The sequence below is a fragment of the Balaenoptera borealis genome, assembly GCF_965194805.1.
Source record: "Balaenoptera borealis genome assembly, chromosome: X".
In the NCBI taxonomy this organism is placed as follows: domain Eukaryota; kingdom Metazoa; phylum Chordata; class Mammalia; order Artiodactyla; family Balaenopteridae; genus Balaenoptera; species Balaenoptera borealis.
The window spans coordinates 24,469,929-24,494,882 of record NC_138881.1 but is presented as its reverse complement, the minus strand read 5'-3'; the positions used below and the strand labels follow the sequence as shown (position 1 = coordinate 24,494,882).

The window sequence follows — 24,954 nt, the reverse complement described above, 5'->3', positions numbered from 1 at the left end:
GGAGACAGGGTCTTTAGGGAGGTTATTAAGGTTAAATGAAGACATAAGGGTGGGGCGCTAATCCAATAAGGCTGATGTCCTTACAGGAAGAGGAATGGACACCAGATATCATTCTCTTTCTGTGTATTTACAGAGAAGAGTCCCTGTGAGGACACAGCAAAAAGCCAGAAGGAGAGCTCTTACCAGAAATTGAGTCGGCCAGCACCTCTATTGGGAACTACTAGCCTCTAGAACTGTGAGAAAATAAATTTCTGTTGTTAAGACATCCAGCCTGTGGTACTTTGTTACAGCAGTCTGAACATGCTAATACACTGCCTCATATGTAGCTTCCAAGATGGCTACCAGACTTGGGCTGCTGTTTACTAAACTCAATCCAGGAGAAACTATAAAAGGGAGAATGAAACTTTGTTAGTGGATGACAACTGGCCTTTTTAAATGATCATCTTAATAGACTATCACACACGGACTCAGAGAGAATAGCAAGTAACACAGCAGTTGTACAAAAGGACAGAAATTCATTTCTGAACTTTTGGGCAATGCCCCTGATGTCAACAAAGAGAGACCACAGTGAGAACTGTCAGGCTAAGGAGCCCCTCCACTAACTCCTCTGGGATTCTGTGGGGCATGGTTGGGGACAGGGATGGAGTCATACCAGAGAAGGATGGAATCGCAGGCCCTGCCAGCAGTCAGTGTGAGGACCTTGCGTGAGACCTGACGGGCTCCAAACCACAGAAGAGAGTCTCGCCTCCTTTCCCCTCAGCTCATCTTACCTGCACCAGCCATCTCTGGGAGGCTCCAGGCAGAAGTGTCCAGATGAGGTGTGCCTGCACTTCACACCAGCAGTCTCAGGGAGCTGATGTCTTTGATGCGAGGCCTTGGCCTCAGGTCAGCGGACGGGAGGTAGCCCAGCACCTACAGGGAGTCAAGAGAAGACACTGAGAGGGGATTGAGAGCAGCATCCACCATAGAACAGGGGGCCCCAAAGAGGCCTCACTGTCAGTCTCGGGGGACCCAGGCATGGCTGTGAGGCTCAGGCCCCCAGATACTTCCGGCTGGGGGTGCCGACAGAAATGAGAGCCAAGGTGTGACGCCTGCTGACTCAGCTCAGCAGAGGGAAAAGTCCCAGGACCTGCCGAGAGTCAATGAAAGGCCCACGTGCCAGTCCTGCGGGAAGCTCCGCCGGCACCACCCCACACCTCCCGCCCCGCCCCACCCCGCCCCGCCCCGCCCGGGCCGGGGTCCGCCCCGCCCCGGCCCGGCCCCGCCCCGCCCCGCCCCTGCTGTCCTCCTGGAGCCCAGATGCGCATGACCGGAAGTGACGTCCTCCTAACCACGCTGCGGGGGCGAGGCCATTTTTGAGAGCTGCCGTCCAGCGAGGGTGAGTCGCGGGAGGAGTCCCACGTCTCGTCAGGTGTCAAGGTGTGAGGTGACCCCAGTTAGAAGTGCGGGGACACGCCCCCGACACCCCCAATCCCCTTTCCCTCCGCAAAGAGGCGGCCACGCAGGCCCCGCCCACCCCGCCCCTGCTCTCGGCCCGAGAGGCTCGGGCCTGGCCGTTAGGCCCCAAGTCCATCCGCTTCCCCCGCGGGGTCTCGGGCAAGGAAGGCCTCGCTCTGAGGCTGGTGGACCCTGGCTCAGCTCAGTAGAGGGAGCGCCCCAGGCCCTGTGCAGTGAAGGACGGGACCCTCGTGGGGACCGAGGGGCTCCACACCCCAGAATGGCGGCCACGCGGACCCCGCCCCTGACGTCAGCCTGGGAGCCTCCGGGCAGGTCTAAAGACGGAGGGGCTCCCCCAGTGCGAACGCGGGCGGACGGACGGACGGACGCGGGAGACTCAGGGAGGAGGGGGCCTTGTTCTGAGGGGCTGGCCGCAGGTCAGCAGAGGGAGGATTTCCAGGGCACGGGAGGAGTCAGGGTGAGGACCGTCCTCCCCGTCGCAAGGGCACCTCAGAACCCCTCCCCTGTTGTCAGCCGCTTCCTTCTGGCCACACACGGAGAAGGGAGGGCTGCTGTCTGAGAGGGGAGGTGCGGGCCAGCAGAAGGCGCGTCCCTGAGCACTCCCAAGAGTCAGCCCAAGCCCTTGAGTGAGGACCAGTGGGGCCGCCAACCACAGGGCCTCGACCTGTCTGCCGCACGCTGCAGGCTTGGTAAAACTCGGCCACATGCGGCCGCGTGCTCACCCTCACTGCCTCCTAATGAGACTCAAGGAGGTGCCGGCACTGGTGCGAGCACACGGCCCTCGGGGCAAGAGGGGAGCTCCAGGCTGCACCGGCCGTCCAGGGAGGACCCCGAGTGAGGACTAAGGGAGCCACCCACCCCGAAGAGAAGGGACGAGAGAGAATATGGCCTGTCCCCTCCTGCCAACCCGTAAACTCCCAAGAAAGGACTGTCAGGCTGAGACTGCCCGTAATTTCCTCTGCCAGGTCCAAGGGAGGTTAGAGCTTTGTTCTGAAGGGGCCATCACCAGGCAGCAGAAGGGAGGGTCCCAGGACCCTTCGGTGGTGGGCTGAACGCTCCCTCCTTTCCTCCTCCTGGGTGTCATGGAAGGTGGTGGTGTCAACTTCAGAGCAGCAGACGGGATGGGGTGGGGGTGGGGGTGGTGGGGGAGTCTTGCCAGCAACTGTCATCCTGACTCTGAATGGGAACCGCGAGGACCTACCTCCCCTGCCAGCCCCCACTGTCACCCCCGTACCGCCCAGGCAGGGCTGGCTGGCTGTGCCCCAAGGCTCACTCTACCGTCCTCCACAGGGGTCTCAGGGGACAGGCGGAGCAGGAGAACGGGAGCCCTGTGGGTCCTCGAGCAGTGCCCTCAAGGACCCTGCAGAGGCGGCCTTGGTTAAAGCCAGGGAGGAATCTCCCCGCTGAAGGTGCTCACAGCATCTCCTTGTCCCTCCCCCAGGTGCCCTCATTGCCTGCCTTCCTGCCCACACTCCCGCCTGCTGGCCCTGACCTGTGTCATCATGCCTCGGGGCCAGAAGCGGAAGCGCCGTGCCCGCGAGAGACGCCACCAGGCCCGGGGGGAGACTCAGAGTCTCGAGGGTGCCCAGGCCACTGAGGCGGCGGCAGCGGCGGCGGCAGCAGAGATAGAAGAGTCGCCCTCCTCCCCCGCTTCTGTTTCTCGGGGTACTCCCCCGAGCTCCCGTGCTGCTGGCGCTCGCCGGGAGCCTCAGGGAGCCCCAGCCACTAGCTCTCGTGATGCAGGGGTTTCCTGCCCAGGATATGAAGAGGGTGCCCGGGCGAGCCAAGATGAGGAAAGTGCAAGTACCTCCCAGGCAGCACCTTCCACTCACAGCACTTGCATAGATCCTCTGTCCATGAAGGCCAGCATGTTGGTGCAGGTCCTGCTGGAGAAGTACAAGCTGAACGAGCCCATCCCGCAGGCAGAAATGCTGAAGGCTGTCGGCAAGAAGTACACGAAGCACTTCCCTGAGATCCTCAGGAGAGCCTCTGAGTGCATGGAGCTGGTCTTTGGCCTCGAGCTGAAGGAAGTCGACCCCAGCCGTCACTCCTACGCCCTCATCCGCAAGCTGGCCCTCCCCAGCGCGGGAAGTCTGAGTGATGAGTCGGGGCTGCCCACGTCCGGTCTCCTGATGAGCCTCCTGGGCATGATCTTCAAGAAGGGCAACCGTGCCACCGAGGAGGAGATCTGGGAATTCCTCAATGCGTTGGGGTTGTATGCTGGGAGGAGGCACTCGATCTTTGGGGAGCCCAGGAGGCTCATCAGCGAAGATTTCGTGCAGCAGAAGTACCTGACGTACCGCCAGGTGCCCAACAGCGATCCTCCGCGCTATGAGTTCCTGTGGGGCCCGAGAGCCCTGGCTGAAACCAGCAAGATGAAAGTGCTGGAGTTTGTGGCCAAGATCGCTGGTACCGTCCCCAGTGCCTTCCCAGATCTCTATGAGGAGGCTCTGCAAGATGAGGAAGAGAGAGCAGGAGTGAGAGCCGCGGCCAGGGCTGCAGCTGTGGCTGAGGGCAGTGCACTTCCAGGGCCAAGGCCCCGCAGCTCCTCCCACATCTAGGGAGGGAGGCCGCGGGCAGTTTGTTCACTTTGTTTTGGAAGGGAGCAGTCAAGCTCCTAAGTAGTGCAGAGTAGTAGGGGTGGAGGGAACAAAGTATAGATCTTATTTATCTTCCTGTTTTAAACTAGTAACCTCTATACCTTATTTATTGACTTATTTAGGTTTTTTCAAATGTTTTTATCTTGTAATAGATAGTGTGTTTTCTTAAGAATATGAATTCGTGCATGACATTGCTTGCATATTTATTGCTGTTTTAAAGAGTTCTAAAGTTACAGTTTTGGTATATGTAAAAGAAATTCACGAACCATCTATATTCTCTGTATGATCCACAAGTAGAAAACATGGCACTGCAATAGAGATTTTCATGGAAACGTGAAAGACGACCACAGAAAATATTTGGAAACAAAAAATGGAGAAAACATAGAGTAAAAGGTATTTAATTCGTGGTTTGCCTTATTTCTTTTAAACTTTCTCATTTGTGAGTATTTGTTTCTTTTGTCCTAGTGCACTGCATATTCTCTGCTACCTACTGGATTAAAAATAAACTCCGATGGGAGGGTGGTATTTTGGGGGTTCATAATAATCACATCGTAACTGCCATTCATCAAAAACCCAATATTTCTTAATGAGTATGCCACTGCTTTATATGTAGTACATAACATTCCAACATTCATGCAGGATAGGATTTGGCAGACTCCCTTTATAGGTGAATAACTTGCAAATTTCTCAAGTTCACAAGACTGATTAAGTGACCTTGCTGGGTCTAGTCCCCTGGTCGGGAATAGTCTAGAGCCTACACTCTTCCACTCCTCCCAGCCTAAGCCAGACCTTACGTCTTTTAATTCATTTTTCTTCTCACCACTCCAAAAGGTATCTCATGGGATAAAAGGGGCCCTGTTCCCAAAGCACTGTTTTGGAACACAGTAAGAGTAACGCTGAATAAGTGGATGGTATGAATAAAAAAAAAATATTCGGTGACAATGGGGTCTTCTACATATGCAATGCCAGATAACCTGAAAAGATCAGCATCTCCTCATTTACTTACTCTTCAAGTTTCTCAGGGACATAAAAGCCTTGGTTTAAGAGCTGTGTCCTCAGGTCAGTGGAGGGAGGAGTCCCAGCCTCTGATAGTTATTCAAGGTGAGGACCTTAGAAGAGAAGGGGGCCCCACAAAGTGTACCCTGCTTTCTCCCTTGTGTGGCCATGGGCAGAGCTGTGTGTCTGAAGGTACCCCTTCTTTTCCTCCGGGGCAAGGGTGGAGAGGTTCTCAGGGAGGCGAGTTCCTTGGTCTTGTGGCAGCATCTCCAATCCTGCCCAAGTAGGGGATCCTAACAGGCCTTAATTTGATTCAGGGTGAGGACACTGGGTGCTGATGAGTGGACTCCCCATAACAAAGGGGACCACACAGAGGCCCCCGGCAGGGGTAGCCAGGGAACAGGTCTCTTACCCCCCCTTCTGGTGTCTCAGGAAGGTGAAAGCCTTGGCCTGAGGCTGGCAGGCAGACAGTCAGCAGGGAGGCTGGAGTCCCATATGCTACCTGAAGTCAAGGTAAGAAACCTGAGTTAGGACTGAGGGGCCACTGACTCCAGAAGAGTGGGGCCTTGTAAAATCCTGCTCCTCAGAAGACCCCAACAGCTTTGGACAGATCTGGTTCATCCTGACTTCCAATTCCGAATTTCCAAGAAGGTAACGCCTTTGTTCTGAGGAGCACAGCTTCAGGGGAGTGGAGGGCGGAGTCCTGGGTCTGGTCAGGCATCACGATGAGGACCCTGAATGAGGAGCAAGGGGACCACTCACTCCAGAACAGAGGAGAATGCAGAGTCCCACCCCTGATGTCAGCCCCAGGCGGCCCAGGACAAAGCTTTCTGGCTGACGTGCCCCCTCTTTCCACTGGGAGTGGTCTCAGGGAGGCGAGGGCCTTGGTCTATTGGGAACAGCCTCACTCAGTAGAGACTGGAAATCTAGTGACTCTAAATGAGGATAAAGGGACTCCACCTAGAACAGAGCCCTGCCACTGGATACCTCCCCTCGGCAAATCCAGGAATGTTGGCATGATGCGCCCCACACGTTTCCTTTTAGAGCATCTCCGGTAGATGAGGCACTTGGTCTCAGGGGCCAGCCTCACGTTCGCACAGGGAGGAGTTCCAGGTCCTGCCAAGAGTCAAGCAGAGGACCATGAGGACTGAGGGAACCACCCAAATCATAAAAGTGGGGACGCCACAGAATCCCTCCCTTACTGTCGGCCATGAGTGACCACAGGCAGTCATGCCCACGTGAGGCAACCCTCACATCCTCCTAGGTGGTCTCAGGGAATTAAAGGCTGTAGTATGAGAGGACAGGCCTCTCTAGGTCACGGGAAGAGTCAGTGTAAGGACTCTTGAGTGAGGACCAAGGGGAACGCCCAACCGAAAAGAGAGAGGAACACAGAGCCCCACCACCCTTTCGGCCCTGGGAAGCCCCAGGCAGGGGTAGTTCGATGTGTCACCCACTTGCTTCCAGCTCTGGAGGGCTCAGGTCAGTAGAGGGAAGAGTCCCAGATCCTGGCACAGTGAGGACTATTGAGGTCACAAACCCCAGAAGAGTGGAGCCCGGAGAATCTTGCCCTCTGCTGTTAGTCCTCAGAAGCCCCTCAGAGAGAGCTGTGGCTGCATGTGGCCTACTGTGACTTCTACTTCTGGGGACTCAGGGTGGTGAGGACTTTGCTCTGAGGCTGGCTGACTCAGCATAGGGGAAATTTCCAGGTTGTGCTAGGAGTTGGGGTGAGGACCTAAGGCTGGAGTGGAGCAGGAAAACCATAACAATGGGGGCAGCACATCATCTCTCCCCTGCCGTCAGTCCTGGGAGACGCCTGGATAGATGTCAGGCCGAGCAGAGGCAACCCTTAACTCCTCCCAGGGTGACAGAGAAGTGAGGACAGTTAATAGGTGAAGAGAGCGAGAAATTATAGGTCTTCCCAGGAGTCAAACGGAGGAGGCTGAGTGAGGACTGGTGCGGCCAACCATAATAAGGCCTGGATTTGCCTGCCACAGCTTTCTGCCTTCAGAGACCACAGGTAGATGTGGGAAATCAGGCTACCCTCACTTCCTTCTGTTGGGTCTCAGAGAGCTGTGGGCCTTTCTACGAGCACATGTCCTCAGGTAAAGAGAGAGGAGCCACAGGCCTTCCCAGGAGTCAAACTGAGAACGCTGAGTGACGACTAAGGGGAACATGCCCCCCCCCCCTGAGCTGTGGGGACGACAAAGAGTCTAGCCTTGCCCCTGCTTTCAGCACTTGAAGGCTCAGGACAGGGCAGTCGGGCCAAGGCTCCTTTACGTCAGGTCTGAGGGAGGTGAGATCCTTAGCCTGAAGGTAAAGCCATTAGAGGGCAGAAGGGTGGGTCCCAGGCCCTACGTGAAGCCAACTGAGAGCACTGAATAGGGACTGAGGACCCAGTGATCCCAGGATAGAAAGGACTCCACAGAGCTGTCAGCACTGTGTTCCCCCTGTCAGGGCGGTGAGCTGGGGCACCCCTCACTTCCTCCTCATGGGTCCCCGGGACCACTGAGGTGTCAACTGCAGAGCAACAGAGAGGAGGAAGCCCAGGCCCTGGCTGCCGTCCACCTAAAGATCCTGAAGATGAACTGAGCAGACTCCCCGCCCTAGAACGCGGAAGGTCCCACTGGCAGCCCCTTCTGTCACCCCAGGGACACTCAGGTAGGCTGGCAGCCTGTAGCCCAAGGCTTACTCTACCGTCCTCCACAGGGGTCTCAGGGGACAGGCGGAGCAGGAGAACGGGAGCCCTGTGGGTCCTCGAGCAGTGCCCTCAAGGACCCTGCAGAGGCGGCCTTGGTTAAAGCCAGGGAGGAATCTCCCCGCTGAAGGTGCTCACAGCATCTCCTTGTCCCTCCCCCAGGGGCCCTCATTGCCTGCCTTCCTGCCCACACTCCCGCCTGCTGGCCCTGACCTGTGTCATCGTGCCTCGGGGCCAGAAGCGGAAGCGCCGTGCCCGCGAGAGACGCCACCAGGCCCGGGGGGAGACTCAGAGTCTCGAGGGTGCCCAGGCCACTGAGGCGGCGGCAGCGGCGGCGGCAGCAGCAGAGATAGAAGAGTCGCCCTCCTCCCCCGCTTCTGTTTCTCGGGGTACTCCCCCGAGCTCCCGTGCTGCTGGCGCTCGCCGGGAGCCTCAGGGAGCCCCAGCCACTAGCTCTCGTGATGCAGGGGTTTCATGCCCAGGATCTGAAGAGGGTGCCCAGAGCCAAGATGAGGATAGCGAGTCACAGATGAGCGGGCCTGCCCCATCCTGGACGGTTCGTCTTTCCCTCCCCTACCTGGACACCGGTGGTTGGAGCATGCCCAGAGATCCTCCCTCTCGTGGTCAAGGACCACTGCTAGGTTTCCAGCCATACCAGGACCAAGCAAGACAAAACCGCCAGCACAGGTTGACGCAGGCGCACCAAGACCTAAAAGGTGACTCAAGGTAACCCAGGGTTCATTATGCCTCATTTGTAATAACTGAGCATTGCGGCGTTTGCTTCCCCGCCCCACCCCATGGGTTCTGCTTGGGTGCTTATGGGTAAGTGCCTGCCTACTAGCAGGAAAGTTACATAACCTAAAGCTGTCAATCGATTTGTCAGTCAAATAACACAGGACACAGGGAGGGACCACCACTCTACAAAACACGGCCCTACCCCACTGCGGGGCTGCTTCTGGTTTCCAGACAGCCCGCGCTCCTGCTTTCTCGGGAGTGTACTTTTGCTCTGCTTAACTGAACTCTTGCTACTTAAAACTGCTCTACGCCTCTCGATTGAATTCTTCCTCTTTGGGAGGGCAAGAACCAAGGAAATCGCCATTCTGCTGGTGACAGTATGGATCACACATTCATTACTTTCATCAGGTACAAGTTAAAGTTTTGATATTTTATAAAACAAATTTAGAAACCTTCCATTTTTTTTATGACCTCGAACAAGAAAACACAGCAATGGAAGAGGGATTTCCATGGAACTGTGAATAGACTCGGCAGTTAAATAATGTGGGTCCAGTAAAAAAAGAAAAGAAAAAGAGTAAATGGTGGTACATTTTTGGTTTGGTTTATTCTTTTAGTGCTTCTTTTTGTAAAATTGAAAGATGTTTTCTTAGATTATTCAAGATTGTGAGAGAAATTAAACAATAATAAAGTAGACCTCCTTATCGTTGCCACTCTTATTCCCAACCATTAATTGAGCATCTACTCTTCGGAAGGCTCCATGGCAGAACTGGGGATGGTAAGAAAAAGAAGACTGAGCCACTGTGCACAGAACTTTAGAGCCTAGGAGCTGCCGCCATATCAAGAAGATGGTGAGACACACTCTAAGACCTAAATAAATGACAAGTTAAAACAAGGGGTGAGAAAGACAGGAGGTTCCAGATGAGAGCAGTCAAGTGTAAATGCTGTTTTTTTCTCACAGATGACCTAACTGTCTATGTAGGAAATCTCAAATAATCAACAACAAGAAAACTCCTGGTATTAATAAGCCAAGGTTAATACTCAACAGTCAATTGTTGTCCAATAAACAAATGGAATTTGCAATTGAAAAACCTAATGCCATTTACATTAGCACCAAAAAAAGATTGATTATAAATAATTCTTAAAAATATACGTATAAGATTTATATGAGAAATACAAACGTCACTGAAAAAAATTAAAGAAGATCTAAATAAATAGAGAAACACTCCATGTTCATGGATAGGAGGATGCAAGATTGTTGAGATGTCAGTTACTCCCAACTTGATTTATACACTCAATACAATTCTGCTCAAAACTCCAGCAAGTTATTTTGTAGATAGCAACAACCACTCTAAAGTTTATATAAAAAATGAAAAGATCCATAATAACCAACTCAAATCAATACCGAAGAAGATCAAAGTCAGAGAACTGATATTACTGGATTTCAAAACGGACTTTAAAGCTACAATAATCAAGACCACATACTATTAGCAAAAGAAGAGACAAATAGACCAAGGCACAGAATAGAAAACCTAGAAATAGACCCCTCATACAGTCAACTGATCTTTAACAAAGGAGCAAAGGCAATTCAATAGAGAAAGGAGTCTTTTAACTCACAGTGCTGGGACAACTAGACATGCGCATACAACAAAAAAGAATGTTGATACAGACTTTACATGTTGCAAAATAATTAACTCAAAATGGATCACAGACCTAAATGGAAAACTCAAAATTTAAAAAAAGCCCGGGCCTTCCCTCATGGTCCAGTGGTTAAGACTGCACTTCCACGGCAGGGGGCATGGGTTTGATCCTTGGTCAGGGAACTAAGATCCTGCCTGCCATGCGGAGTGGGAAAACAAAACAAAACAAAACAAAAACAGAAGGAAATATAGGAGAAAATCTTGGGTTTGGCAACCAGATTTTAGACGCAACACCAAAAGCACAATCCATGAAAGAGAAAAATGATAAGCTGAACTTCATTAAAATTAAAAACTTCTACTCTGTAAAAGGTACTATTAAGAGAATGAAAAGACAAGCCGCAGACTGGGAAAAAATAATTGTAAGACACATATCTGATAATAAACATGAATCAAAAATATACAATGAACTCTTAAAAAACTCAACAGTAAGAAAACAAAAACGTCAATTTAACAGTGGTGAAAAGAGCTGAACAGACGCCTCACCAAAAATATACACAGATGGCAAATAGCATACGAAAAGACGATCAACATCACAGGTCTTCAGGGAGTTTGGGATTTAAACAACAATGAGATACCTATTAATATGGCTAAAACAAAAACAAACACCTGACAATACCAAATGCTGGCAAGGATGGGGACCAATAGGAACTCTCATTCAGTGCTAAAGGGAATGCAAAGTGATAGAGACACACTGTCTGGAAACTGGCTGGAAGTTTCTTTTAAGCTAAACATAATCTTATCATATGATCTAGCAATTAAACGCCTAGGTATTTACTCAAAGGAGTTGAAAACTTACGTCCATCCGAAAGCCTTCAAACCAATGTTAAGAGTACACAAATTCATAGTTGCCAAAAACTGAAATCAACCAAGATGACCTTCAGCAGATGAATGGGTAAACAAACTGTGGTAGTCCACATGATGGAATGCTATTCAGCCATGAAGAGAAATGACATTTCAAACCACAAACAGATATAGAGAAACTTAAATGTATACTGATTAGCAAAAGGAGCTAGTTTAAAAAGCCTACATATTGAGTTATTTGTAGTGAGGTGGATGGACCTAGAGTCTGTCATACAGAGCGAAGTAAGTCAGAAAGAGAAAAACAAATACCGTATGCTAACACATACATATGGAATCTAAGAAAAAAGAAATATGGTCATGAAGAACCTAGGGGCAAGATGGGAATAAAGATGCAGACCTACTAGAGAATGGACCTGAGGATACGGGGAGGGGGAAGGGTAAGCTGGGACAAAGTGAGAGAGTGGCATGGACATAGATACACTACCAAATGTAAAACAGAGAGCTAGCGGGAAGCAGTCGCTTAGCACAGGGAGATCAGCTCGGTGCTTTGTGACCACCTAGAGGGGTGGGATAGGGAGGGTGGGAGGGAGGGAGATGCAAGAGGGAAGAGATATGGGGATATATGTATAACTGATTCACTTTGTTATAAAGCAGAAACTAACACACCATTGTGAAGCAATTCTACTCCAATAAAGATGTTAAAAAAAATCAAAAAAAAGGAAAAAAAAAAAAAAAGAAAATACACCAGAGACTAAAGCAATAATATAAAAAACATACCTAGAAAGAAACCATACAAAAATGTATATAATCTACATGGAGGCAATAAGAAGAATTTCCTGACTGACTTAGGAAAAAGAAGTCTCAACCAGAATAGTATGTTATGTGTATTCGTGAGGCACAGATATTGTAAGAATATCGATTTTCCTTAATTCATTTACAGATTTAGTACCTTATCCATAGCAGCTGATGACAATCAAACATGGGCTACTGTTTCCTGTACCCAAAATCAACCATGGAAAAATTACAGAAGGAATAAAGAGAAAACATTAACAAAAGCAAAAACACAAAACTAAATAATCCCTGAGGGACAGTAAGTCTCCACTGAACTAGAACCTGAGTGTGGGCAGGTAGGGGGATGCCCTGAATTCGAGACAGGTCTGTAGCCTGCAAGAGAGGCAGGTGACAGGATTGATTAGAGAAAAGCCTTTAAACTTGAGCCCTGGATTCTTCCACTGTGCTCTGGGACCATGACTCTCCACTGCTTCACTGAAGGAACCTGAGGCAGCATTTCAGAGCCCACGGGCCAGGATGGCACCAAAGTTTGGTGTTGTTTGAAACAGAATGAGTCCAGAGGCTGTGCAATAACCACCTGAAACCTCTTTAGAGGATCAGGACTGACATTTTAAAAAAATTAATATTATGATCAAACGTAAGGAATGGAAAGAATGAATCACACTTAACAAGGGTAGGTATTCGTTCATGAAAAAATGCATATACACACACACTTGTTAGAGATATAAATATATTTCTTAGTATGAATGAGGGTCAAAAAATAAAAGTGACCACACTGGACTGAGCAATGTTAGATAATATAAAAGAGCTAGGTCTCACAAAATCCTGTAGCTTAGCCTCTTCTCCTCAGAAAGTAGATCTTTTAGAGTAGAAGGTTCCCCAAAGTCTAAGTATGGCTGGCGAACAAACGCTATGGGCCAATGTGCCTTTTCTTTTACAGCCCACCACGTGTCCTGGGACCCCGCCTTACACTGCAACTTTCCCGTCTGGTATGTAGCCTGGGACTCATCCATTTTCTGCAAGGTTTGCAGGGAAACAGCTCAGAGCTTTCAGAGAGTTAGTATTTCCCAGGAAGCCTTTAAAGAAGCAGCCAAGAGGAGGACACCCTACTCCATGCCTCCACCTTGAGGAATGACGCGACAACCCACCCCAGAATAGAGGGACCCGCACAGAGCCCCGCCACCGCTTTCACTCCTGGGAAACCCAGGGCAGAGCTGTCACCATGAGGTACTGACTGACTTCCACCTCCAGGGTCTCAGGTCTCTGGAGGGGAGAGGAGATGCTGAGAGTGAAAGGGGGATGCTTAGAATTGCAGGAACATGCCTCCTTAGAGCAAAGGAGACATCATAGAACCCCCGCTCCAATTCGCCGCGTGCTAAAAGGCTAGCGGCATAACAGTTAGGTCCAACGCACTGTCAGTTCTGTCTCGGGGTCTCAGGGAATGAAGACGTTGATCTGAGGCTGGTGGTCTCAGATCAACAGAGGAAAACATCCCAGGCTTTATTTGGCGTCAAGGAGAGGAGACTGAGCGCAGACTGAAGGCACGCTCAACCCGGCACACACACTTTCTGTCCCTGTGGTCCACCCTGGGAGGCCCCGGGCAGGGCTGTCAATCTCCGGCGGGGGCCGGGGTTGGGGGGCGGCTTGGCCTGGTGGGGGTGGCGACATGAGCGACGACTGAAAACCCTAACAAAGGGGGGTCCCATCAAACCCTGCTCCTGTTGTCAGCTCTGGAAGGCCCCAGCAGGGGTGGCCCGCTAAGGCTCTCCCTCATTTCCTCCTGGGGTGGGGGGTGGGGTTTAGGGAGGGAAGGCCATTGGTGGAAGGAGTTTAGCTTCAGAGCGGTAAAGGGGAGGATGGCCGGGCCCTGCCAACAGTTGACAGAATGATCCTAAATGTGAACTGAGAGGATTATAGAGGGGACCACACAGAGCCTAGACCTGCCAGCCCAAGGCACACTGACTTCTCTGCAGGGGTCTCAGGGGACAGGCTGATCAGAAAAGGAGCCCTTTGGGTCCTAGTGCAGTGACCTCACAGAAACCTGCAGAGGTGGCCTTGGTTAAAGCCAGGGAGAAATCTCCCCGCTGAAGGTGCTCACAGCATCTCCTTGTCCCTCCCCCAGCTGCCCTCATTGCCTGCCTTCCTGCCCACACTCCCACCTGCTGGCCCTGACCTGTGTCATCATGCCTCGGGGGCAAAAGAGTAAGCGCCCTGCCCGTGAGAAACGCCACCAGGCCCGGAGTGAGGCTCAGCGTCTCCAAGATGCTCAGGCCCCTGCAGCAGAGGAAGAAGAGTCTCTCTCCTCCCCCACCCCTCCTCTTGGTGGTAATCTCCAGAGCTCCCCTGCTTCTGGGTCAGATAGAAGATCCCAGGGGTCTCGGAAAGCCCCATCCACTACCACTACTTCTGCAGGTGTTTCATGCACAAGATCTGATGAAGGTGCCAAGAGCCAAGATGAAGAAAAACCAAGCACCTCTCAGGCATCACTCAGCACTGATTTTTCCTGCAGAACCACTGCAGACCAGAAGGCAATTCTGTTGGTGCAATTCCTGCTGTGCAAGTATAACATGAGAGAGCCCATTACAAAGGAGGGTATGCTGAAGCATGTCATCGGAAAGTACAAGGAGCACTTCCACGAGATCCTCAGGAGAGCCTCTGAGCTGATGGTGCTGGCTTTTGGCATTGATGTGAAGGAAGTCGATCCCACCAGGCACTGCTATGCCCTTGTCAGCAAATTTCAGCACACCAGTGATGACAGGATGACGGGTGAGGAGATCATGCCCAAGACCGGCCTCCTTATGACAGTCCTCTGTGTGATCTTCATGAAGGGCAACTGCGCCACTGAGGAGGATATCTGGGAAGTACTCAATGTGATGGGGATATATGCTGGAAAGAAGCACTTCATCCATGGGGAGCCCAAGAAGCTCATCACCAAAGATTTGGTGCAGGAAAGGTACCTGGAGTACCGCCAGGTGCCCAACAGTGATCCTCCGCGCTATGAGTTCCTGGGGGGCCCGAGAGCCCTGGCTGAAACCAGCAAGATGAAAGTCCTTGAATTCTTGGCCAAGATTCATGATACGGTCCCCAGTGCCTTCCCACTCTTGTATGAAGAGGCTTTGAGAGATGAGGAAGAGAGAGCCCGAGCCAGATTTGCAGCTATGCTTCTCACTGGTGCTGTGGCCAGTGTGCATTCTGGGGCCGACTTCCGGGGCAGCTTCTCCCACCTGTAGTGAAACCTGAAGCACCTTCCTGCAGTAGTGTAGGGACTGAGGTGGTGTTGGAGGGATCACAGTGAATAGCATATTAGAATAACTTACAGATTTATGTTTTGTTGTTGAAGGTTTTCAAATGTTGCTTCTTCTTTAAAAAAGTTTAATTAGCTTCAGAATCTAAGTGTATGAATGATACTGGTTACATACTTAATGCTGTTTATGAAGTTTAAGAGTAATAGTTTTGCCATTTTATTAAACAAATAGGGTAACCTTCCATCTTTTTTAGTGACCTGGAACAAGAAAAGATAGCATTGTAATAGGCATTTCCTTAGAAATGTGAAAGAAATTAGCAGTAAAATAGTTGGGATCAAAAAATAGAGAAAAAAGTAAAAGATGGTCAATTCTTGGTTTCCCTTATTCCTTGTATTTTGCTGTTCTGTAAAATAAAAGTTATACACCTGAACTTGCTTCGTTTATTCAATAATGTAGGAGAAATAAAATCATAATAAATTATTCACTTTTTTCCCCCTCAAACATTAATTGAGCATCTGCTCTTTGGAAGGCTCCATGGTAGTATGCGGGGTGGTAAGAAAAAGAAGACTGAGCCTTTTCCCATTGAATTAGAGTCTAGCAGCAGCTAACATATAAGGAAGATGGTGAGATGCCCTCTAAGACAAAAAAGACAAGCAAAAAAGAAAAGGATGAGGGGGAGGGGGAGGGCCAGATGAAAGCACTCAAGTATAAATGTCCTGAGGCAAGAAAACTTGGAGCCTTGGAAAAACCTCAAGTCCTTCAGTGAGAGGTAATTTTCAGTTAAGATGGGTGGTGGGTCAGAGGAGGGTGTGTGAGGGTGGTGAGCAAGGGCCAGACCCTTGCGTGGTGTGTCTCAGAGTTGAGAAACTAAGCCTCCGATGGAGAACTGCTTTTAGCGGTTATTTTGGGATCATGGATTAACCAGAGAGAAATCTCCACCTGGGGAGGGAGTGGAAGGTACCCTGTGCTCTTGTCCCAGTGCAAGAAAACACAGTGCACAAACTAGGTGTTTTATCCACATCATCACCAAGGAGATTCTGATAAATAAGGGTGATACTTCCTTGAGGTGGGATGCCAAGAAGCCACTGTGCCCATATCCTCTCTTTAACCTGGACTGGGAGAAACAGAGCCTGCTCCATTAGTAGGGTATTTTAACTGGGTTAATGTGAGTAAAATTTGGCAACCCCTATGGGAGGGCTTGATTTTGGTAGGGGTTAAATGAATGAAAATAGGGGTGATTTGGATCCAAGGGCAGCTGGGAGGGAGAGAAGGAGTTGGTTCTTGACACACATTTAGCCTTGAGTTGCATCCAGATGGGGAGGATTCCCCAACATCCAAATTAAATAATACACCCTCTAAGGGGCATGACTTACTAAGGTATATTTTCTTGTTAAGCAGAATTTTTGGCTGAGTTGATGTTCAGTGTCCTATAGCACTGCATATTCTCAGATATCTCCTGGTTTAAAACAACAGCAAAACAAAACAAAAAATCTCGGCAGGAGGGTTGGTATTATCTGGGTCAAAAAATCATGGCAAAAATTGCCACTCTTTAAAGTTTCAATGCACACCAGTCACTGTGCCAGGTGTTTTACATACATTATACACATTCCAACAGTCCTAGAAGACAGAGCTTATCAAACACACTTCAATGAGGAAGAATCCGAGGCTCACAGAATTTGGTAATGTGCTGAGTTCACATAGCTAGTGACAGGGCAAAACTAGAGCCCTGGTCGAAATTCCTCCAGAGCCCATACTGTTCCACTCCTCCCAGCCTGAGGCAGCCCTTCTGTCTCTTAATTCATTTCTCTTCTCACTGCTCCATGATGTCTCTCAGGCAATAAGAAAGAGGAGCTTGTAGCCAAAATACTAAAAGCAGGACTAAAGAAGGAAGGTGAAAATGAGAATCAGACACAATTTGGGGATTGTCTGTGGGCTTCGTTTACCTAGGATCCTCCTGCCCCTCGCCCCAGGGTTCCCTGAGAGCTGACTGCCCCAGTGCCGGCACGTGTGTCCAGTCCCAGCACTTTCTCGCGTTACAGCGCCCTTCCCCTGGGTCTTCCCCAGTCAGTGTGCCCTCGTGTCCAGACTGGAAGCTGACCTGCTGGCCAGCTCTTCTCTGCGTCTTCCTCTGGAGGCTGCACTCAGCTCCCAGAGGAGCAGACAGCCCACATCCCCTGCCCTCCCCTGACTCGGAGCATCCCGACTCCCTGCAGATCCCGTTCCTCACCGTGGACCCCTGTGACAGCAGCTGCCCTTTCCATGTAACTGTTCACTTCAGACAGTGACGTTTAGACACCTCCTCATCCCCACTGGGTGCCTCCACCACATTCTCAGTGTTTTCAAACCTGCTGGTGACTAGACTCTGATTTGGCATAGAATCTACTGGTTGTTAGGGTAATAACCCTGAAGTTAGAGAGGAGGTTTTGGAAACCACCCTGGCATTTGCAGTAGGATTTTAATGGGCTGAATTATTTGAGATTGGCCACTGACCACATACCAATGATTGAGTTTACCTTTTTGGTCAAAACCAAAGCCTCCTCCATAAGAAGTAGATGAGAAAAGATCATCTACGTAGACAGAATTCCTAAAAACTCAGGTGTACTTCTAGGAGGTGGAGAATGGTTCTGTGGCAGACGTGCCATCCTTGATAAGAAAACAAAAAGTCAACATTCTTCCACTGCCTCTTGTCTCTCTGTTTGCCCCTGAGGAAAATTTTGGTTTTAAGTAATAGTACAAATGCTCTTATTGCCCCCAGATTCTAATAGTATGGATAAGTCACAATTCCCCTTCCCTATCACATTCCTCTAAAATTCATCCCTCTCCTCAGAAGCAACCACAATTAAAATTTTGTGTTATTTTAAAATTGATTCTAGACTTTTTCTTACATAGATGTGTTATAAAAATACATTGTGAGTTTCTTAATATACATGGATAACAGTGTACATATTGTCCCGCCTCTTGCCCTTGTCACTCACTAAAACGAATGCAGGGTCTTTCCCTGAGAGCACATATAGATTCATCTCACTCTTTTAACTACTCCCAAGTATTCTAAAGTGTGTATGTGCCATAATTAATTTAAACATTCTCCTTCTGATGGACACAAATTATTTCCCATTTGTTGCTATGATTAATAGAACTCGTATCAACATTACTGAGCATGAATTCTTGGGCAAATATGTATGTTTTCTTATAGGAAATACATAGCAAAGTGCAAACTGGATTGAATTGGAAAGAATGTGATGACTGTAAATTTTTATGAATATTGCTGATACTCTGTTCAAATAAAGCTGTACTGATTCATATTCTCACATATTAATGTATGTAATTTGCACTCTCACAGGCATTTTATTTTATCAACCTTTTACATTTTGGTCAAACTTTTAGGTGAAAACATATTCTCTCACTGTTATTTTAATTTCCAGGTTTTCTAAGTAGGTTGAGCAGAAAATTAACTTAATCCCTCATCCATAGAAAGTGGGATTTCTTCAGTGATGCTTTGAGTATCAGAATTCCTCTGGGCATGCTTTAAAATTCTGAAATGTCAATACGATTTTTCTCTTTACTTTGAGAAAGAAGGATTTGATCAGAACGACCAGGTGTCAGTGAATGGGTTCAGACAGAACACCCCCAGCCAATGAGGAACATTAGAAAGAACCGGGGAGAGAGCAGTGACCCGAGTCCATGAGAGGGAATATGAAGTCCAGAGAGGCCAGAATTTCATGACACAACCTGTTATCTAACTGGTCTATAGCAGCTATAAACATTTTAGACTTAGGGCCTCTTATTCCAACTTAAGCCTTCCCCAGAAATCCAATCTGTGATTTGAAGGCAGTTAGGATGCTGTATGGTAGCCATTATTTTTGGACTACACTCATCCTATTCCTACAGCTTAGACTTGTCTGAAACTCTACCAAATTACTTTGGGTGTTCAAAGAGGATTCTCCCCTCTGGCTGTTCAATATTTAAAAGTCTCCCAGCCATGTTTGTCTTCCAATAGTTGTTCAGCTCACTGCTCTCCAGTATTTTTTTTTAACTCCTCTGGTAGTTGCTCTTTGCCCAGCCCCATGGAGTCCTGCCCTTTACGTGAGCAGCTTAATGTTCAGTGAAAGATCCAAGGGGACCTTCTACAGATTTCTGGAGCATTAACTCCACCCAGCTCTCTTCTCTCCACCAACTTGCCCTGCAAATTTCAGCAGCTTTACTATTCCCAAACTCTACTTACTGTATCTTCAGTTCAGTGAGTCCACTGTGCTCTGCTGTGGCTTATCCTCCTTGCACTGCAGTCTAGACATTGCCTCTAAGCAAAAATACAGGGTCATTTGGGGAGCCTACCTCATCTGCTTTCCTACTTTTTGGGATCATAATCTTGTGCTGACTGTTTTCCAGTCACTTCATATATTCTGCCTATTTTGAAAGTTGTTTACAGCAACTAACGTGGAAGTCCTCCTGAATATTTTATAATGGCAATTTTTAAAAACGTTTTATTTCAAACTACTTTTAGACTTATAGAAAAGTTGCAAAAATAGCACAGAGAGTTTATCCCTCATCCAGCCTTGTCCATTGTTAACATCTTAGGTAACCATCATACAAGTACCAGAACAAGGAAATTATTGTTGTCTTAGTAGCATTAACCAAACTAACTACCTCATTTAAACTTCATAATTTTTTCCACTATTATCCTTTCTAAAGATCCTTATCAGTGCCCCCACATTGCGTTTAGTTGTTATTTCTCCCTGGACTCCTACAATCTACAATAGTTCCTCAGTCTTTCCTGCTTTTTCAATACACCATCAGCCCTGAAGAGTATCGATCAGTTATTTTGTTGAATGTCCATCACTTTAGGCCTATCTGGTATCTTCTCATTACTGGACTGAGGTCATAGTTCCTTGGAAAGAACCACAGAGGGTCTTCCTTGGTGGCACAGTGGTTAAGAATCCGCCTGCCAATGCAGGGGACACCGGTTCGAGCCCTGGTCCAGGAAGATCCCACATGCCGCGGAGAAGTTAAACCCGCGTGCCACTACTGGGCCTGTGCTCTAGAGCCCGTGAGCCACAACTACTGAGACCCACGTGCTGCAACTACTGAAACCTGCGCGCCTAGAGCCCGTGGTCCGCAACAAGAGAAGCCACCACAATGAGAAGTCCATGCACCGCAACAAAGAGTAGCCCCCGCTCCCTGCAACTAGGGAGAAGCCCGTGTGCAGCAACGAAGACCCAACACAGCCAAAAATAAATAAATAAAATAATTTATTGGAAAATAAAAAAAAGGAGAACCACAGAAATGGTGCCATTTCTTTCAACAGTGCACCAGTATCACAGGGTTCCTGATTTCAGTGCATCTTATTACTGGCGATATTGACCTTGATCACCTGGTCAAGATGATCTCTGCTGGGCATTTCCACTGTAAAGTTACTATGATTTCTCCTGTGGTCAACAAATATCTTGGAGGAAGATAATTTGAGACAGTGCAAATATGTTCTCTCTTCAGATGCACTGATTGTAGCACCCATCAGTAGATTAAGTATGCAGTAATCACCACTGTGATATACGCCTAATAGTGGCTTCCATTTCCCTTCTTTAAATACTTATTAATTGCAATTCCACTACGAGGAGGAGCTGTCGTGTCTCTTCCATCTATATATTTAATTATTTATATTGTTATGGACTCAGGAATTTTTTTTATTCTTTGGGTTATAATCCAATATTAGCATTATTTATTTTGTTGCTCAAAGCTTTGGCCATTAAGAGGTCCTTCTCCTAATGTTGTCTTCTTTCAACAATGCTCTCTTCCCCGTATCTTTTGAGAATATTCTTTTTTTTTCTGGTTCTACAAGATGTTCCAAGCTCATTTTGATTTTTTCCATCTCAGCCCTGAAAGAACCACCTTTCCAAGGATCCTTGGTTCCTTTTATAGAAGAATGATGCTTAAGAAACCAAGATCTTGTCTCTAGGTATGCTGATTACTACTGGAATGTCATTGTTTCTAGGCCCTCTCAGCAGCCAGGACTGGGAAATATTTGTGTATTAACCCATGTATACACACATATCTATTTTTATATCTGTGTGTGTGTCTGTAATGAGTTTATACTAATACCTCAGATTCCAGTTTAACACCATAGGAATCATTTTAATCTCCCCAGTTTATTTAATTGTAATTTCTTTCTCCAATTGTAAGAAATCTTAGTTTTATTGTTAACAACCTATTTACTTATTTGTTCAATTCTAGTATTCACATAAATTAGTTTCAGAATGTCTTATCAATGCCTCTATGAGAAACACATTTACTGACTACATAACATTCGTGCACAGTTCTTTTCGTTTTTATCCTTTTAAGCACCCAGTCAAGTCATTGTTTTCTAAGGTTATTTGGGTTAGTTCTTTCCCCCTTACCTTCAGTATAGTTATGTTATTGATTTTTATTACTGGTAGTTTCATTTGCTAGTGTTTGTATCTCATGTTGGGTTTCTCCCACATCCTGATTGGTTTTAAATATTCATTTATTAATGGCAGCATTTCTTAACCAAATATTTATTTCTATTGATTAATGCTTTACCAACAGACATCATCATACACACAGTAGGTGACCTCATAATATCCGTATCAGCTGGCTGTGATCATAAGGATGTGCCAAAAATATGCATCCAGATATTTAAATTAGAAAAATCTGTTTGTCTTGTGCATTCCAGGGGTACTTTGTTTATTCAGGTGAATGCCTCATATTTATTCACTTTTTTCCACATACTAATACACATACAATGGCTAAAATGTTTTACATTGCTGCACATACCAGAGCTCAACCTGATCTTATGCACTGGGCTTAATTCTTGAAGGCAAGAAATTTAATGTCTCCATATGGCCATTAAAACCAGCTGAGGAATTACTATTTGTCATGATGTTGATGATGGGTCCTTTACTGCTTGTGTCTTTTTTTATTATTGTTGCCAAGTAACTGAAAAACTCATGCAGCATTGCTGAGGATAAGACCTTTCCCTATTAAGAAGAAAAAGATGACAGCCTGCTGTGTGAACAATAGGGAAACTACTCTTATCATTCCCAGCACAAACACTTCATCAGTAGGGGTGCATCTTTACAAAAAAAACTCTTTGAAATTTTTCTGTAAAATATTCTGTTCCTGTTCACTGACATGAAACTTTTAGAGCTTTTAAAGAAAAAATAATATGTTAACTGGCAGGAAAAAAAAGGAGATAAAAATCCAGAAAATGTATTACACATCTGTCTTTACCAAATAGTTGGTATCTTAAAACTTCACATTAGGAGAGATAGAAGCAGTTATTATTATCACATGGCATCTTGCCCCACTTAATTCCAGCAAATAAGCCGCCTCTCACTGTGTTGTAGAGAAGGATAGTCTCAAGTCAGATCAAAGGCCAAGTTGTGATTATTGTGAAAAGAAGAGAAGAAGATTGCATACTCTTTTTTTTAGCTATCTATCCTCTCAAGATATAATTTCCCATTTGAAATATTGCTACATGAATGTCAAAAAAGTATCAGATGGTAAAACAGTATCAATAGCTCAACTCTGTGAAAAATAGCCTTTGAAAATGGAGGTCCATGGAAACACAGTTACTAAGCTCTTTCAAACCATATTCTTAGCATTCCACAGTGATTCCTTCAAGAATAAAATTACAGACCTAAACTCTCATCTGACATTTAATCCCTTTTTTATAAATAAGAATTTTTTTCATATAACATGGAAATGTAGAAAATTTATGCTTTTAGATTTATCTTCATGACTTGGATATTATTAAAAGTTAGAGATTAATCTTGCTCTATCCTCAAATGGACAATATGATGCATATGTTTAACTATATTATAAACAAGAATACTATAGGAATTTAATATGTATAGCAAAATTGATGTGTGCCTCTTTAAAGCAGATATTCACCTTTAAATGTTCCCATGTGCTAAAAAATACTGACATCTTTATTCATACAGCCTTTCCCAGGAATAGCTAAAATTCTCCCTTTTCCATGCCCTCTAAAGAGGCAGTTGAATACCATGTGCTGATTTATTATCAAACAAATGAACAAATATATGATACTATATTTCGAAAAGTAACCCAAACTACTTATTGTACATATGATGAATAGAAATTAATTCTCCCCACCTTCTGGGTATCTAAGTGAATAGTCTTTTACATAAATCACATATTAAAATATACAAGATAAAAATCTTTGAAAAGTTCTAACCTCAAATAAACAAAAATAAAATAAATCCAGTATATATATATATATTTTTGGCCACTCCGTGTGGCATGCGAGATCGTAGTTCCCGGACCAGGGGTCGAACCCACGTCCCCTACAGTGCAAACACAGTCTTAACCACTGGACCGCCAGGGAAGTCCCAAAAATAAATCCTGTATTAAGACCAGTAACAAAACATATTCAAGTCACGTGATCAATGACAGAATAAATGAGCTTATGTTCGTCTCTGATTCAATATTTCATTTCTCCAACCCAATTTTCAAACCAAGAACTGGAATTTTTTAAGGCACTTTATTGTGGTATGATTGACATACAAAAAACTGTGCACTTTTAATGTATACAACTTGATGAATGTAGAGGTAAGAATATATCAATGAAACCATCACCATGATTTATGCCATAAAGCTATCCATGACCTCCAAAAGTTTCCTACTGCCTTTTTATTATATAATAATTATTATTTTGTGATAAAATGCTTAATATAAGATTTACCCTCTTAACAAACTTATAAGTATACAATATAGCATTATTAACTACGCTGTACAGTAGATCTCTAGGTCTTATTCATCTTACATAAACAAAACTTTGTGCCCTCTAATACCTCCCAGTTTCCTTCTCCCTCCAGGCCCTGGCAAACATCATTCTTTTCTCTGCTTCTATGAGTTTGACTATTTTAGATTCCTCTTATAAGTAGTATCGCGTAGTATTTGTCCTTCTATGTCTGGCTTATTTAACTTAGCATAATGTCCTCCAGATCTATCCATGTTGTCACAAATGGCAGGAATTCCTTCCTTTTTAAACGTGAATAATATACCATTTTATGTGTATACTTTATGTGTACATTTCTTCAAACCAAGAACTTGAAAACAGATTCTCCCTCACTAAAGAATAAGGATATCTGTTAGACCCTTTAAAATTTAGAGGTCGGGGGGTGCTTCAAGATGGTGGAGGAGTAAGACGTGGAGATCACCTTCCTCCCCACAAATACATCAGAAATACATGTACATGTGGAACAACTCCTACAGAACACCTACTGAACGCTGGCAGAAGACCTCAGACATCCCAAAAGGCAAGAAACTCCCCACGTACCTGGGTAGGGCAAAAGAAAAAAGAAAGAACAGAGACAAAAGAATAGGACGGGACCTGCACCAGGGGGAGGGAGCCGTGAAGGAGGAAAGGTTTCCACACACCAGGAAGCCCCTTCGCGGGCGGAGACGGCAGGTGGCGGAGGGGGGAAGCTTCAGAGCCACGGAGGAGAGCGCAGCCACAGGGGTGCGGAGGGCAAAGCGGAGGGATTCCCACACAGAGGCTCGGCGCCGAGCAGCACTCACCAGCCCGAGAGGCTTGTCTGCTCACCCGCTGGGGCGGGCGGGGTCTGGGAGCCGAGGCTCCGGCTTCGGAGGTCAGATCCCAGGGAGAGGACTGGGGTTGGCTGCGTGAACACAGCCTGAAGGGGGCTAGTGCGCCACAGCTAGCCGGGAGGGAGTCCGGGAAAAGTCTGGAGCTGCTGAAGAGGCAAGAGACCATTGTTTTGGGGTGCACGAGGAGTGGGGATTCAGAACACTGCCTAAATGAGCTCCAGAGACGGGCACGAGGTGCAGCTATCAGTGAGGACACCAGAGGCAGGCATGAAATGCTAAGGCCGCTGCTGCCACCACCAAGAAGCCTGTGTGCGAGCACAGGTCACTATCCACACCGCCCCTCCTGGGAG

At 47.1% G+C, this 24,954-nt stretch overlaps 1 protein-coding gene and 1 pseudogene across 2 annotated transcripts; both read left to right on the top strand.

The window, feature by feature from the left end:
• Window positions 1–1,815: 1,815 nt before the first annotated feature.
• Window positions 1,816–6,386, top strand: LOC309620308 (melanoma-associated antigen B4 pseudogene; annotated as a pseudogene). Its single transcript has one exon. The product of its transcript is annotated as a melanoma-associated antigen B4 pseudogene (transcript).
• On the top strand, window positions 5,780–24,503 carry LOC309620988 (uncharacterized protein; the record flags this gene model as incomplete). Its single annotated transcript, XM_082377807.1, has 3 exons — window positions 5,780–6,108; window positions 7,855–8,475; window positions 13,840–24,503. The coding sequence occupies 3 exons, from the start codon at window positions 5,780–5,782 to the stop codon at window positions 15,002–15,004; spliced, it is 2,115 nt and encodes a 704-aa protein (XP_082233933.1). The 3' UTR covers window positions 15,005–24,503.
• Window positions 24,504–24,954: the final 451 nt, after the last annotated feature.